The sequence below is a fragment of the Mixophyes fleayi genome, chromosome 5, assembly GCF_038048845.1.
Source record: "Mixophyes fleayi isolate aMixFle1 chromosome 5, aMixFle1.hap1, whole genome shotgun sequence".
In the NCBI taxonomy this organism is placed as follows: domain Eukaryota; kingdom Metazoa; phylum Chordata; class Amphibia; order Anura; family Limnodynastidae; genus Mixophyes; species Mixophyes fleayi.
Genome location: NC_134406.1, coordinates 247,139,097 through 247,155,427, shown reverse-complemented (window position 1 = coordinate 247,155,427; position 16,331 = coordinate 247,139,097). Strand labels below are relative to the sequence as shown.

The window sequence follows — 16,331 nt, the reverse complement described above, 5'->3', positions numbered from 1 at the left end:
GTCAGTGAACATCTCTAATATAAACTGATAAACAGGTTACAATAAAGCTACTTGTTTGGCTCATAAATTCATTTTAATAACTTCCACCCTGTGTATATTCCTTTAGATGTATAGAATAACACGTGTTGATTTGAAAAACCACGGTTGAGTCATGTTCACGGGTCTTGATCACGATCAGAAGTGGGCAGGATATAGCCAGGGGTGCAACTAACACAGTCACAATGGTAGCAACTGTCAGGGTCATAGTGAGACATGGCTCATGTTACTATCACATATGGTAGTGCATTTGGCAAGGGAAAAGGAGATGAGAGGAGCACTTGGAGACAAGTCTTCAGTTCATGTCCTGCATTAAACACTGCATACAATGGGATTTTAAAGATGGACAGATTAAATTATGCTTTGTACTATAAGTAACCATTTTGGAAACAACTTTAACTCCCTTGATTGACTTGGATCCCCATTACTAATCACCAGATTTGGCTAAGCTTTGCTCACTAGCCACCAGATTGGGGTGTCCACGCTTCACTGGTCACCGCAATGAGGTAGTCTGTGTTCATTAACCACTAGACTGGAGTTTCGACTGTATACTAGTCACCATATTGAAGTCAACTTTACTTATTAGCCAGCAGATTGGGTTCTCCATTGTATACTGTTCTCTGGAATCACAACTGTATATTAGCCACCAGATTAGGGTGAGATTTGTTCATGGTTTGGTGTCTCTACTGTATACTAGCAGTTTGGCGTCTCTACTGTATACTAGCCACCAAACTAAGTTAAGGTTTACACACTAGCCACCCGATTAGGGTTACCACTGTATGCAGCTCACCAAAGTGTGGTCTGCTTTGCTCACTACTAACCAGATTGTGATCTCCACTGTATACAAGCAAGCACAGTGGGTTCACCTTTGCAACTTATCATGAAAACTGTGTTCAACTCTGTATATTAGTCACTAGATTGGGCACAGATTTATACAATTTATAAACTTTGAACTGAATTGTGTTTAATGAAGCATACTTAGTGGAATTTAGTAAAGTGCACAGAAGAGGTCGAGGAGCACTCACTACGGCCAATGGCCTAAAAGTGGCAGATGTTTCAGGAAAGTTACTGCTGTGTGCACTCTACTAGAGAGTGTACATTAAAAATGGTAATAGAATGGAGTAGGGGTTGTATTTGCAAAATTGAGCATTAGGGTCTATTTTGCATTTTTAATCACTAAAAAAACGCCCACTAAAGTGGAGTTTACTAATAATACATAGCATGTGTGCTATGGTTAAAAGGATATCATTTTCTTAGTATGATGTTAATCTAAACAGTTAACATGTGCAATATTGCAAAAAGTATGAACAATCATGTCCAAAACATGCAAAACAGCCTGATAATACCCTAATATATCCCATATTCTACTATTCAACCTTCTATGCGTGATACAATAGCCATATAGCCATATACCACCAAATAAATTCTGCTCTGAATATTCAAGCCTGGATACCCACAACCACAATCTAATTTTATAACTACTCTCCTCAACAAACATGGCACCATAACATGTCCTAAGAGTTTTGCAACCAATCACATTGCTACAGTTATACTTCCTCAATGCTGCCATTGTCCTTTTTTCTGATTACCAGTGATCATAGCGATAGCTGCCAATAAATGTGACATGGTTACAAATAATATGTCACATAGTGAGGCCATGTGAAATGCCAGGTATGAGGTCCCATAGCATTATAAAACAGTGTACAAATGGTATGAACTGCAAGGGAAGTAATCATATTTTGGACTTTATAGGTTATGGCAATTTACATCAATAGGGAACAATTACATTTTCTTTTAACACATCATTTTTATTGGAAATCACAGAACACTGTTTTTAAAATATATACATTTTTCAAATACATAGCAAATAGCAAAGGCTATACAGCTAAGAAGCCCTGAGATGACAATAAGGTGATCAATAAAGTCTTATTCACAGTTATAGGTATCCTAGCTATATTACAATGAGAAAGATTATTAGAACACTTCTCCAGACTTATACAGAACCTGACAACTTGATGGATTCTGTGTTTGCTTCTATTAAATACATCGAGTAGTCGTGGCCGAGTGGTTAAGGCGATGGACTAGAAATCCATTGGGGTCTCCCCGCGCAGGTTCGAATCCTGCCGACTACGATATACTTTTGATACATGATTATAAATATGTGTGTATATAGTAAATATCTATACTACGCAGATTGTCGAAGGGCTTATAGCAAAGTGGTACGTAGCCGTTTTAATGCTTATGTTTTTTGGAGTGTCGGATGCTGGGCTCCTTTCCCATTACCGCGCATGCGCAGCCGTCCAGAGGTAATTTGACTCTAGCAGCTTCCCGTCCATGGTCTCCTAGCAACCAGCTGCTGTGCCCGAGCCGAGCTGTGCGGGTCCTCCATGGCTGACGATGGTTTGGATCAGCTGCTGGACGAGATGGAGAGCAAGTTCTGTCACCCGGGGACGGGGCCCAAGGGAACGGGAGCTGCGTGCAGGGCGGCTGGGGAGGACAGGAGGTATGGGCCCTGCTGTGCCAGCCTGGGAAGGCCCCTGATGGCAGAACCATAGATACTATAATTACATATAATTCTAGATATTTTATAGTTCAGTGTTCCACATCTCTTTCTCTCATCTACAGTTGGTTATGCAACAGCTTTGAGTTTTAAGTGTGAATTTTGTAGATTTAAACATTTTACAACTCCACTTGCAAGTCTTTGTTAAATAAGTTCATTGTATTTGAAGCTACAGCAGTTTTGCATTCTTACAATCAATAACCAATGCCTTGTGAGTACAGTTTTGTGGGGTAATTTTTGTAGATATCTTGTTATTCAAACTGCTCTAATAGCACAGACCCCATCTTTTATATTATTAATAATAATAATAATAATATATAGGTCTATTGCCGCATTGGAGGTCGTGCCCCTGTTCCCAGTTCAGTTAGTAACAGAAGATGTTCTTCATGGTCTTTCTGCAAAATGTTACATTGGATGCACCTCAGTTGCTGTTTTATCACAGAGCATGTAATGTGAATTGGTGGCAGTTACAAAGACAGTAAATGAAAGAAAACCATTCACTTTTCTCCACAATAGAATAAAAATGTCCATTTGGCAATGTATGAAGAAATATAGAGGATTTTAGGGGAATTACAGATGTTTACCCCTAGGTAAAAAAAATAAAAAATATATGATTGACAGAAGGAGGTCATATAAAACATATTCTACCATTATTTATTCATTGGACATTTGTAGTCAGTTGTACATAGTTTTGGGCCAAGACAAATATAAAGTTTAATTAAAATTTAGTGTTTTGCAATTTTGATGTTTGTGTTTATGCTACATGTATGTTACAGATATGTAAAGAGAGCATCTTGGCATTTTTTTATTTGAAACATTGAAATTTGGGGGGGGGTGTTCTTATCCCTAGTAAGTGTTTTTTCCATAAGTACTTTTATTGCTGTAAACTCTGTCTTTAGGGAAAATTACATTTGCTGTGTTGTTGTTATGTCCCTTAAAATAATGTGTGCACATCTCATTTCAATAAACGAAAGTAAGGCCCTGCATATATAAATTCCACATATTCACAACTTTATAAATTTCCATGTGTCTTGTTTACTCTTGCTTGCATTCCTGCACAAAATACTGGCAATTCTTAACTTTTATTCAATATTATTAAGTGGACCCAAAGTAATTGCAATGATCATAATAATCAAAATCGACCAACTCATTATCTGCACGCATGGAAATCCGTTTGGATGATGACTGCTATCATTCATTGTGGGACCATCTTCCAACTGTACTTAACAGCGCTCTGTATGATCAGAAAGTGATCTGGCCCCTCAGCCTGAGCTACAAAAGGCCAGAACTAGTCTAATTTGACCTTCACTGTATGGCCAAAATGGACTATAATCCTGCAGCTTAGAACCATACTGCTTATTCCTTGCTCAGAAGGAGTTGATGGGCGTTTATGTGGGACATGATATATTTACATGACTGTCCATTCACAAATCTACTTTAGTATATTGGACCACTGCAGGTTCAATGTTCTACGTCTGGCAATAGCATTAACTGCTGAGAGCTGTATATCCTTTCACAACATTTTTGGCTCCACAAGCTGACATCTCCTGGCAGCCCTGAGTACCTGTCTAGTTTAGTTAATCAGGGGAGGCCTGCTCTGGCATCACTAGTTGCTAGGAGCTGTCAACACTAGATCCTTTGGGCATGTACTTTTAGGAAGAAGAGTATGCATTTTCTGCAGTTAAAGCAGCAGTCCTACATGAACATTCTTTTTTCTTTAGATAGCAAGTTAAGTACCGTTTAACAATACATCTGAATGCATTTTTCTTAGCTATTCTTTTATAAATATTTATCTGCTTTACAAAATCTCTCTGGAGAGCTGTCGGGTATGGCTGCCATACACAGACACAGTTAATCTGCCACACAGACACAGGTCACAGACTCTCAGCGTGTCATGTGATATCAGAGGGAAGAGGAGGGGGAGGATGTCAGTGCAGACAGAGCTCAAAGAGGCGTGCCTCTCTTCTCGCTACATCTTGTGCCATGTGATTGTGGTTGCCATGCCCTTCCATGACATTAAGCAGAATTATAAATCAGTAATAGCTACCTAAAGAAAAAAAACTAAATTAATATGGTAAATACCAAAATTTTCTTTTATAGCCCACCACTGCGGTGGGCTATAAAAGAAAATTTTGGTATTTATGTTTTATGTTAAAAATATGATGTTGCACACAGAACACTATTGTTTATATCCTCTTTAAATAAATGTTTATTAACACTACAAGAAAGTTGTTCTTTGACAGCATCTTGAATCTATATTGATGTGCTAGCTGCACAATCATTCTGAAACACACAAAGAGAGCTGTTATTGCTACTACCTTACCTGTTGTGTATTGATTAGCAAAGTGAACAGGCTTGCTTGCAAATATTTATTGATGTGAACTTTAATTGGATACATTTTATAAAGGATTGATGTTTATTTGCAGGTCTAGGAATGCATTTGTGAATGCACCCGCTGATGATGAAAATGTTGATGATTTAATTGAAGATATACTTAATGTTCACTGTCATGAAGAAAACAAGGTACATTCCTTGCAAACACGGACATTGCACTGGGCGATACAGCTCACTCCAGCTGGTAGGCCAGTGATGCGGTTCTCAGTACTTTTAACACCTCACTGTGCTATCATATCATGAAAACTAATTGGACGATACAACATGTTCCCAATTAAAAAAAAATTGCGAGAAGAGAATATAATTAACTGAATTCATAGGGGGTGAATATATCATGAATGACGAGGATCCCGGACCCCAGGCTTCCTGCTAGTTCAGCGCCAGTGAAATGTTGGGTAAATTCTGGGGTTGTATTAATTACTTAAAAGTAGTTATAAATAATAATGGAAACCTCTATTTTTCCACCTCTATTATTTATAAAGCGCATCAATTAAAATTTTCCATTGCTATCTAAAGAATGTTCTAACTGTCCCATAGTTAATGAGTAAAGTTATGATGCTTTGTTAAGAATGGGAAACTGGTCTTCAGAATCCCGACTTTCCTTTATTTTGGTAGTTACCTGTGGAAACAAACAGACATAATGGGCTCATGCAGAGTTGGACGCTTTTGCGTCCCAAATGTACACAGGACAAGAAAAAGTGCATTTACATATGTTCAGTCCAGATATACAGCAGTATAGCAGACATATATCAGGTGTACAAGTGTGTATACTTGCGCCGCAAGCAGGAATGAAGGCTTCGACTTCAATCGGGTTTCTCTCTCCTCAGGAACAAGCTTGAGTGCTGAAACTCAAATACCTTCCATATGAGAGACTCTGTGAAAATTCTCTTTGGGGAAGCATTATATGGCTGCAAAGGGAAAACTGAGATATGGAAGGACATTCTATACAAATGATCAGATTCATGTTAAAATGTAGGATTACAGCATTAAATAATGTTGCAGTTATAAACAATGTGTAGTTTGTTTATTGGTTGCCTTTAAATAACTTCTTCTTTTCTATTTAGAAACAAAAGACAAAATCTGCAAGCCAACAATCTTGCAAAATATCCAGACAACAATATAGTAAAAAGTGAGTTAAGCTCCTTTATTCTTGTATATGTTCTAGTATTGTACAATGTACATTAATGCTCAGTTGTATAGAGATAACATTTTTCTGTAATGTCTAAATACATTTAAATATGGTGGAGAATTGTGCATGATGACAGGCAGGTAATGTTAGACAAGTTAAAACAAGACATGTTTGAAATACACAGTTGTTTGATTGTAAAATACAGGTGATGGTGCAGATATAACACATAGGAAAATTGAAAATAATGTTGAGTGGAGCTGCAGTTAGATAAAAAATCTCATAACTATGGCATTGCTGTCTTACAGATGTTGTCCAGTGTACCTTGGTGGGAGTATAGTTCCCTTTGGAATCGGTACAAATATTTCTGAACGGTAAGTATTTTATTATGCTGTATTATTAGTCTGCACTGCCTTCCACAGGCTGCATAAGTTTAGTCTACTGGGTCATAGTGACACGATCACGGTAACCCTGCTTTTGACACTGTTGATCACCCTCTTCTCCTACACACCCTTCACTCCATTGGCCTTCATGACGCCGTTCTTTCCTGGTTCACTTCCTACTTATCGAACCGTTTCTTTAGTGTTTCTATCTCTAGTACATCCTCCCCTCCACTCCCACTATCTGTTGGGGTCCCACAAGGCTCTGTTCTTGGCCCTTTACTTTTTTCATTGTACACCTCTTGGAGCACTAATTCGCCTCCAGTACCACCTCTACGCTGATGACACCCAAATCTATATCTCTTTCTCTGACCTCTGCCCTTCTGTACTAGCTCATGTAACCAACTGCCTTTCAGCTATCTCCACATGGATGTCCCAATGCTGCCTAAAGCTAAATGTATAAATATATCCAAAACAGAACTTTTCATCTTTCCTCCTGCCAGAATCAACACCTCCCCTAAAATCTCCCTCACTGTCAACGAACCACAATTTTCTCAGTCTCCCAAGCCCACTGCCTTGGTGTCACACTTGCCTCCGCCCTCTGCTTTGTTCCTCACATCCACACTCTCCCAGTCCTGTCAATTCCACCTTAAAAACATTGCCAAAATACGCCCTTTTCTTACTAAACATGCTACTAAAACTCTTATCTCATCATCTCCCGTCTTGACTACTGCAACCTCCTGCTATCTGGCATTCCCGACACCCACATATCCACATTTCAATCCATCCTTAATGCTGCTACAAGTCTGATTTTCCTCTCACTGCTCCACATCTACTACAAAACTTTGCAAATGCCTACACTGGTTCCCTGTGTCCTCCAGAATCCAATTCAAATTACTCACCCTTACCTACAAAGCCCACAACAACACTACCCCTGTATAAATCTCATATCAAAATACTCTCCCTCCCGCCCTTTTAGATCTACCTCTGACCGGCACCTTGTCTCGCCTTTGGTAACTACCTCTCACTCCCGCCTACAAGACTTATCCCGTGCTGCTCCCCACTTATGGAATTCCCTACCAGACTCATTCAGGCTTTCCCACAGCCTTCAAATCTTTAGACGTTCTCTAAAACCCCCATCTCTTTTTTTTTTTTTTTTTTAAAGCTTACCTTATCCCTGATGATACTATTCACACTAATTCACCCTAACAGCTGTTCCAATCTCCACTCTGAGCCACACTCACTCCTTTTGTATCAGCTGTGCCCTCTTCCACTTAGACCTCTAATGAGCAGGGTCCTCCATAACCTTTGTTTTCATGTCTACATTTATTTTGTCTGCCTTGTATGTCCTTGTTTTATGTATGTCCTGTTCCCCACTGTACGGCACTGTTTATTCCTATATAAGCTATTGCAGTGTTATGCTATACATATAGTAATGTATGTGAATTACAGAACGCTGTGAATTGTCCTAAACAGGGAATTGAACAAAACATTAGCATGCAGGTCCCTACTAATTCACCTAGAAAATGATCAGTTGTGTATAAATCTGGTGGACTCCTGGAGGGTTTCCTAGTCTGAAACATGTCAATTCTTATGTCTTGTTGTCTCCCCAATGACCTATATTGAGCTTTTAGTGAACCACTAAACCTAAAATCCAGCATCCAAGCATAATATGCACTTAGATTCCTCTATCTGTTTTTCATTACATTATTCAATGACTGTAAAATCCTTATGAAGAGTTGATACAGGGTTTGTATGCCATATAAAAATCATTTGATCTTTATCAATGATATGTGGTTGGATAACTTTCAAACGTTCAGCAAGAATGTTTGTCAAAATGTTATATTAAGTACTGAGATTGGTCTATATGGTGCAGGATTTGTGGGATGTCTGTGCTGTGGCAGTACTTTAATAAAAGCAGCTGCAACGTAGCATTATAAAAATCAGCTAAATCAGGAGATATTTTATCTCTCCCCTAATTCATCTGGGCTGGGGGATTGCCAAGTCTATCTCCTTTTTGGTTACTTTGTTTAAGGTTTCTAATTGCATTTCTATGTTAGTTTATTGCCTCTGCAGACTATTTACGTGATCAGTTGATCAAAATCATCCTTCAGCTATAGACTGCCATAGAAATCTCAAAATATTCAAACAAATCTAACTGAGAATGTCGAATGTCTAAAAAGTGTTTTCCCTAATTACAGATAAAGAGGACCACACCACGGCTTGGTCTGAACTCACATTTTAGTGTGGATTTGCCGTAAATTTTTAAAACGCCAATTTTGTTAAAGCCTAAGCATGATGGATTTTGTCTTTAATAAAATTGCCGCTTGAAGAGAAATTGACGGCAGAACGCCCAATCTTGGTGGTTTTTCTTAGCCTCCGTCTGGTAATTATACCCCTTGGTATCTGTCAAAATGTAATTTAATCTACCCTATGATTAGTGTGTAATTTTCCAAATGTCCACTAGCTGGAGCTGTACGTTCATGTACTCTAGACCTACTAGACATTTTTCATCTGTTTTCTGATTGTGTATATAAAACTGTATCAGCTATAATAAATATTAAACAAGACATCCTGACCAGAAGGGAAGTTACGCAGCTGTGTTATAATCCGCATTGTGCCATAGTGATAACCTCATTGTTGTACTTTTGACTGTATTCATTACACTGCTTGAAATGTGCCCAAATGTACATTTTCCCTTATACGTTGCGCCAGGAGTCTAAAATGTGTTCACTGAAAGTGTAGGCTGAAGCCCAATCTCTGGCTGCTCAGAGGAAGTGTAAACATCCAGTGCTTTTGCAAAGAGGAGAACGCTCTGCTGTGTTCTCCCCAGAAAACGTTGCCAGCCGGGTTGCATTAAGAAGCAGCTGGGTGGACACTAAGAAGTAGCCGGGTGGGGGCTGTGTAATATTTTGCAATAATAATGAAAAATATTGGAGGTTATTGCCCACACCTGCCAGGACTGGTGGTCAGTGATCTAACACACACAGCTGGCTGTAGTGCTCACATAGTGCTTGTTACAGTAGGAGAAACAATGGTTTATTATTTTATTATAGGACTCTGTTGGGCTCCAGGAGCCGGGTGGCAAGTAAAAACAGCCGGGTGGAGCGCCCGGGAAATAGGTTCTGGGGAGAACACTGCTCTTAATCCCCCTCGTAAATAGGAAACACCCCTCTGAACATGGTTTTTCCACTTCATTTAAACAATCTCTTACCACAAATCAAAATCTTGCTATTACATGTGATACAGAAGATGGCGAGTGCGCCCAGTGCAATTCCAGCAATGCCCTCCCTGACTCGCCCAGCTCCTCCTATGAGAGATGCAAACTTGTGCACCCCCAAAGGTGCCATCATCTTGTGTACATCTGTGCACTTCCCACAAGAACAGGCCCAGAAGTAAGAACATGATGGCATAAAATGCAGTTCACGTTATAAACGATTATGATTATAAATGTCCTGTACGCAGTTCATGGCATCATCCCTTTTTGATCAGTATAATGTATTATTATTATTACCATTTATTTTATATAGCGCCACTAATTCCGCAGCGCTGCACAGAGAACTCACTCACATCAGTCCCTGCCCCATTGGTGCTTACAGTCTAAATTCTGTAAGCTAAAGCTGTCATTGGTGACTGTCATTTTCATGCAGCGACCGGTGGTGAGTTATGGCTGGAGAGACAAAAGACACTAAACATGGACCGTTTAAGTAAACAACAATAATAGTACATGTTCTGGGTATGATTAAAACATATTTATCCCTTTATTAATAATAATATTACTTTATGGTTGCAGATAATAAATTATATTTAGATGTGCACATGAAGGGTAACTAATGACTCAGAAGGTTGTTGCCAAAAGTTTGTTATAGTGGAATTCAGAACTTCTCTTCTTCAAATGGAAACTTTAATTAAACCAAAGTTGTTGGATTGTCCTTGAAGAGATAGTGACACAAGTGTTACATTAACAAGAACACATTATACTCCTCTCCCAGCCTTGTGTTATTAAGAAGTGGTAATTCTAGCTTCTGAACATTGAGTTTAATATGATGTGTGCCTATTAATGCAGTTAGAAATAGATGTTACATTTTGTACAGTGCTTTTACTAATATGTTATGATGTAAGTCGTGTGGGAGATTCTTTCAAAACAAACTATATTGTACTTCTGTGTAATAGCAGCAATTTGTGCAAAATAAGTGACAGTCAAAATGATTTTCTGCATTGACTATCAGACTTTCCCAATATGTGGATGTGGTTTTATATAATATATTACATAATTACTGGTCTATATCAACAGTTCTTGTTTTTGGGAGACTGGCGTTGCATTCGTTTTGTGTTAGTGACTATGAGAACAATAATGGAAAATTGTATTTTGGGGGTAAGTTTTGTTATTTCTGTATAATGTTCTTAAGGGGGTTGGACCCCCTTCATATTGTACTATTTAACACCACTGAAGCATGTTTCTGGCCACAGAGGGTTTTACGTGATTGGATATAATGTGACCACCGGACACAGCCAATCACGTGCCGTGACGTCAGCCAATTCACCCTGGGGTATCCAGTCCCTTTAAGTAAAATCGTGCTTATTCCACTATGCTACCAAAAGAAAGCTATATTAGTTGTACAAACTCTCTAAAAAATAAGTGGAAAACAAAAGCGGTTTCAGCTCAAGTTTATATCGTGCTAAAACAGCAAGCAATCAGTTTTACATTCATTGTGGTTTTTAGAGACGTCTGTCTATTCCTTCTTTGTATCTAGTGTACGTATTTCAGATATCTGCAGTAGATTGTAAAAGATGTTCTGCAGACCACTGAGCTTGTATTTGTTTTTTTTCTTCTTCTTCTTGTAACTAGAGCCTGTAGCCAACTGCGCTGTACCGCCTGTGATTTTACCATTGTGACGTTTGATGACTACAGATGGGATGCATCCTGCGACTACCTCTTCTTCAGGTACAATTGCCTAGATTGCAGCACTTAAGCTAAGTGTAACCTAACAATGAGAAATGTGTTTCCTCCCAGTATTAGAGAGAGGGAGCACGCAGCTCCATAGTTCCGGAGATGGACAGATTTGAGGAGCGAGCTCACGGAACCAGCACAGACACAACTATAAAATAATAACTTGCTTTATGTTGTAGCTTGACATTTTTATTTAAGTAGTCCGCCATGCACTTATAGATTATATACTGTGATCACAAAATAACATAACTCAGGGACTCTGCGTTAGTCATGGAAAGATAGGGCCTCTGCTCATGCAAAGTTTAAGAGCAAGATCTTTACCTGCTCTTCCTGGGAAACATTTGGATTTTGGGGTTTTTTTTTTATAATGGAACAGCATGTTAAGTAAATAGAAATGCCATTTTTTTTTTTTTATTATTTAAAAAAACATTATAGATTACATAAATATTGACTTTTTAGGAGTCCTGGTGGCGGCCTCTTCTTTCAGATCACACCAGTATCATCATGAAACGATATTGTATAATTGCATAAAGCATTATAGGAAAGCCTATGACATGATCAATCAGTATATAATGGTACAAGGTTCGTTACATGTCTTAGAGGCACTGGACCTCAGGGTCCCCTGTACCATTGGTAGCTATGCCCAGATAACAAAGAGAAAAACAGCACAGAGCACCTTAGCATCCAATCTCCTGAATGGCATTGAAAACAATAACAGAAACTGGGTTTCCATCCATCATCTCTATGAGTTTCTTGCCCTGCTCAGCACTTCTTCCAGGGAAAGTGTCCTAGTTAGCAATTCCTATATATATAGTCCAATCAGAAAAGCCCCACTTCTACTCATTGGCACATTGACCAATCTAAGCTTAATAAGATAAGGAGTCGCGTGGGCACATGACTATAAAAAGAAAACACATTTATTTCACAGTGATCACATGATCAGCTGATCAGCTCTAAGTAACAAAGTATCCTAGCAAAAAATAACATCTAACTAAGCTTTTAAAATGATCACGAGAATATTTATAATCAAAATCGGTTAAACATAGCTTATTGTTCATGGAAAATATATATGTGTGTGTGTGTGTGTAATATATATGTATTTATTATTATTATTTATTTTTTGTAGCTGGGTTAGGGGAACAGGTGCTCTCTCTTTGGGAAGCAGGTAGTGTACAACAGCTAAGAGATCACACAAGTCCAAGGTTTTGGTACAGCTGGCCTCAGACAGTTTTATTAAGCAGAACAATAACGAAAAACTTCAAAATAACCACCTTACCTAAACACAAGTTCTTGACTATCAAACTGTAAATGAAAATATTAGAAGTTCCAGCACGTATAATTTACTCACAACAAAATATCAGGCCTTCTCTTATAGAGACTCTGCAGTCCCTTCCCCCAGGTAGAGCAGAGGATATGTTGTCTGACTGATTTTTAACACACTTACACAGATACAAATGCTAATCAGCCTATCCTTAGTTCTGAAACGGGCCTAATGGATGAAGTCTGCCCTCACTCTCCATCCATAACCTCCAGAACCCTTTACCAGTTTTTGTTTTTGTTACAAAAGTTAAGGTTTCCAAACCGTAACATCGCTCTACCCCATAAGCTCTCACTGGGACCTCTCAGGGGAATTGAGAGGCCACTGAATCATCCAAGGAGGTTCCTGTTCTCCACAACACGATAAGCTGACCTAATGGGTTGTTGTTCAACAGGTGTCACGCACAGTTATCTGCTTATCATGAAGTATTGCTTTGTACGTACTTCCTATATACTGTGGATTTTATGCATTGCTGCTTATACCAAACTCACTCAATCTGAAGAGTAACCCTCATTTATAGCTCAGGGACATCTCCTGGCAAGTATATTACTGCTTAGGTTTAATAACGTGGAAACATGTGCCTTCATTCTTACCTACCGCATGTCACCGCTTTTAGCATGCAGTGCCGTTGGTTTTTAATACAACAGCAACGGGTAAGAGCCCTTATGGTTGTAAAATATAATTTTAGTTTATCTGCAACAACAAGGGTTACATGTTTTTTCCAGCACACAAATGCAATTTATATGTTAGAAACAATTTGATTATATACTTATTATTCCAGCAGAAGGCAGTGGAGAGATGTATACCAATGCAGTACTAATCTTATAATTTGGGAGATATGAAGTAGAAAGATCTGTGTGTTCTTACCGATTAAACTGTAAGAGCGTCTGCTTAATCTGTTTCCTTTACATAGCAAAGTGAATCATTGAGCAGTTTCTGGAGTGAATGGACAATTATGAAGCATTTTATTCATGGTGACAAACTATTGGGTGTCTCTGGTGCCCAAGTAATTGTGTGACTTTCATTTGCATTTATACATTTACAAGTTCTGTCACATATCTATAAACCATTTGTATCATTCCGTTGCGTACTCAATAGTATGTGTTATTCTCACAATGTAATTTCCCTTGTTTAATGGATTGTGGTAAATTGCATTATGATTTAACACTTGACTTGTTACAGGAACAGTGTACCAGAGCACAGCAAATTACAATCCAAGATGATAAGAAAGAAAGGGACCCGGGCCTATGCATGTCAGTGCAGTTGGAGGTCTGTCAGTGAAATAATTGATCTCTCGCTAGAGGAGCAGCTTCGATGGGTTTGTGGAAAACATTCAGAATGAAGACTGGGTGTACTGTATGAGGGACTGAACTTTATGCTATATCGTAATATAGAGGGAAAAGGAGCTTCTAATATTATGTATTCATGTTTTAAGGGGTTGGATCAAGACCCACATTGAAAAGCTCTATTATTTTTCATTAATCATGTTCTATTCCTGCAAAAGATACAATTACGTAACGCATTTAGTTTATGGCAAATGTAATTGTATAGCTTTGTTTTCTTTTATGTATGTCGATTTCTCAGTACTGTTTACTTAAAATGGCAATGTAAACAGTTGTGAATGTGACAATAGGGTATAATATATAGTATGTATCATACATGGCAAATTAGAGCACGGTTTGCCTTTTCATATGTCGGTGTATGGTTGACTTTCTCATACGTGGAGGCAAAATAATGTGTCATATCAGCATAAAGATCTCCTGTTTTCATTTAAAAACACAGCACTAAATAATATTAAGAAAATATACCTTAAATAATTGTATTACTAATCATTCTAATGAGCCTGTTTTAAAAGGATTAAATACTAAACTTATTAAAAAAGATGATTTCCGGTGATTGGCGTGATTCTCATAATGCTAACGAGATTATATTAATAGATTCTACTCCTGTTTTGTGATGATATTAGAACTATTTCTTCTGGATCAATTCCATAACTAACAATCCTACCCGTGTTTGTTACATTTCCCTGCACCTCTGCATTCCTGTGTGGATCACATGACTCATCCACAGGGCGGGTCATTCAAACCAGCCTCTATTTAACCCTGGTGCTGACACCTGTTCAGTGTCAGTGCAACTAGCTTGCTAGCATGACTCCATGGACCCCTGTGTATTCTCTGATCCTTGTGTATTCCTGAACTCTCCTGTTGGTTTCCCTGTGGGTGAACCTGCTTCATCAACCCAGTGCTGGCAGCACTATATTTGGGACTTTCCTGTTTGCAAGTATCTCTATGCATCATTTTACAAGACTTTATTTATTATGCCAAGTATGCAGATTCTCATCATTGTGATATACTGAACTGTCAGCTCACCTATACTACTGTACAAGAACTTATCTGATACCTTTCGGGCTGTTCCGCTGACGCTGCTATTTCTACACACTGCGGTGATCAGACCCTTACCTTGCATATATGTTGTAGTGCTAATCTCTACTAATTACCGGACCCCTGTGGTATCCTGAACATCGTTACTCATCATCTCTACTGTGTACAGAGCATTGCTAGTCTCTATCCTTGTCTTGTCACAGCTAATCGCCATCCATGCTGCATACAGACCACTACCAAGTATAAAACCATTGCCACGCTCTGCCGTGGCTAATTAACATATTCTGCCGGATCCTGCTGTCATCTCCATTACTGTGTCTTGTCGTGGCACCCACTACCTGCTGCGTACTCATCAGTGCTGCACTCTGGCGTGGCTAAGTCTATTCCGTGCTGGTACAGAACTCTGTTGCCTATTGTCATTTCACTGTGTCCTGTTGTGGCATTCTACCAACTTTCTTTATACAGAACCTTGCTAGTATTCAGCCATGGACTCCTTCTGTGCTCAGAGGGTGCAATACATATTCTCTGTGTTTCATTGATACTTGCATTTATGTCCCTTATATATATTCCTTGTGATTTTCAGCACTGCTGTTCCTTGTGAATAACTAACCTTTTCTTCCTTGTGATTTCTATGAATTCGTGTTCCATAACTGCCCTGTGTAATGCTTAACCATTCCTTGTAATGTTATATATGACAATCTGCTTATCTCTAGCATCTCATTACAGTCGTGCTTCGTTGTTTATCATGTGTTGATATGTACTTTATGTTCATATTCATTGAAGTACTTATTTAGCAAACCCATTGTCTTGTGTTCTTATTCTCTAAGCATTGTATGATCCTGACTCGGCTAAGTCACTTGCAGAGGTCTTTGTGGGAACCACCCGCTAGGCCTGATATTATTCCAGTCCATAACAATAACATAGTAACATTTGCAGTTCTCAGAAAAGAAATAAGTGACAGAAGCTACTACATTATACTGAGTTTAGCATAGGTAATATTTTGGATAACGCATCCAAAAAAATACAGGATGACCCCTCTCATACTAATATAACTACAACATCTAACAGCTGTTTGATGATTTATAATTGTGATGCACGTGATCCTTTTGAACCGAAAATTCTGATTTAAATACCACTATAATATATGATATGCGGGTTCCCAATCCTGTTATTTTACAACAAACA

At 38.6% G+C, this 16,331-nt stretch overlaps 1 protein-coding gene and 1 non-coding gene across 2 annotated transcripts; both read left to right on the top strand.

Moving 5' to 3' along the window:
* The first annotated feature begins 2,086 nt into the window (after positions 1-2,086).
* Positions 2,087-2,168, top strand: TRNAS-AGA (transfer RNA serine (anticodon AGA)). Its single transcript has one exon. It is a non-coding gene; the product is annotated as a tRNA-Ser (tRNA).
* A 192-nt stretch (positions 2,169-2,360) lies between these two features.
* Positions 2,361-15,942, top strand: CFAP418 (cilia and flagella associated protein 418). Its single transcript, XM_075213833.1, has 6 exons — positions 2,361-2,539; positions 5,023-5,119; positions 6,055-6,119; positions 6,425-6,490; positions 11,346-11,441; positions 13,948-15,942. The coding sequence occupies exons 1-6, from the start codon at positions 2,424-2,426 to the stop codon at positions 14,105-14,107; spliced, it is 600 nt and encodes a 199-aa protein (XP_075069934.1). The 5' UTR covers positions 2,361-2,423; the 3' UTR covers positions 14,108-15,942.
* The last annotated feature ends 389 nt before the right edge of the window (positions 15,943-16,331 follow it).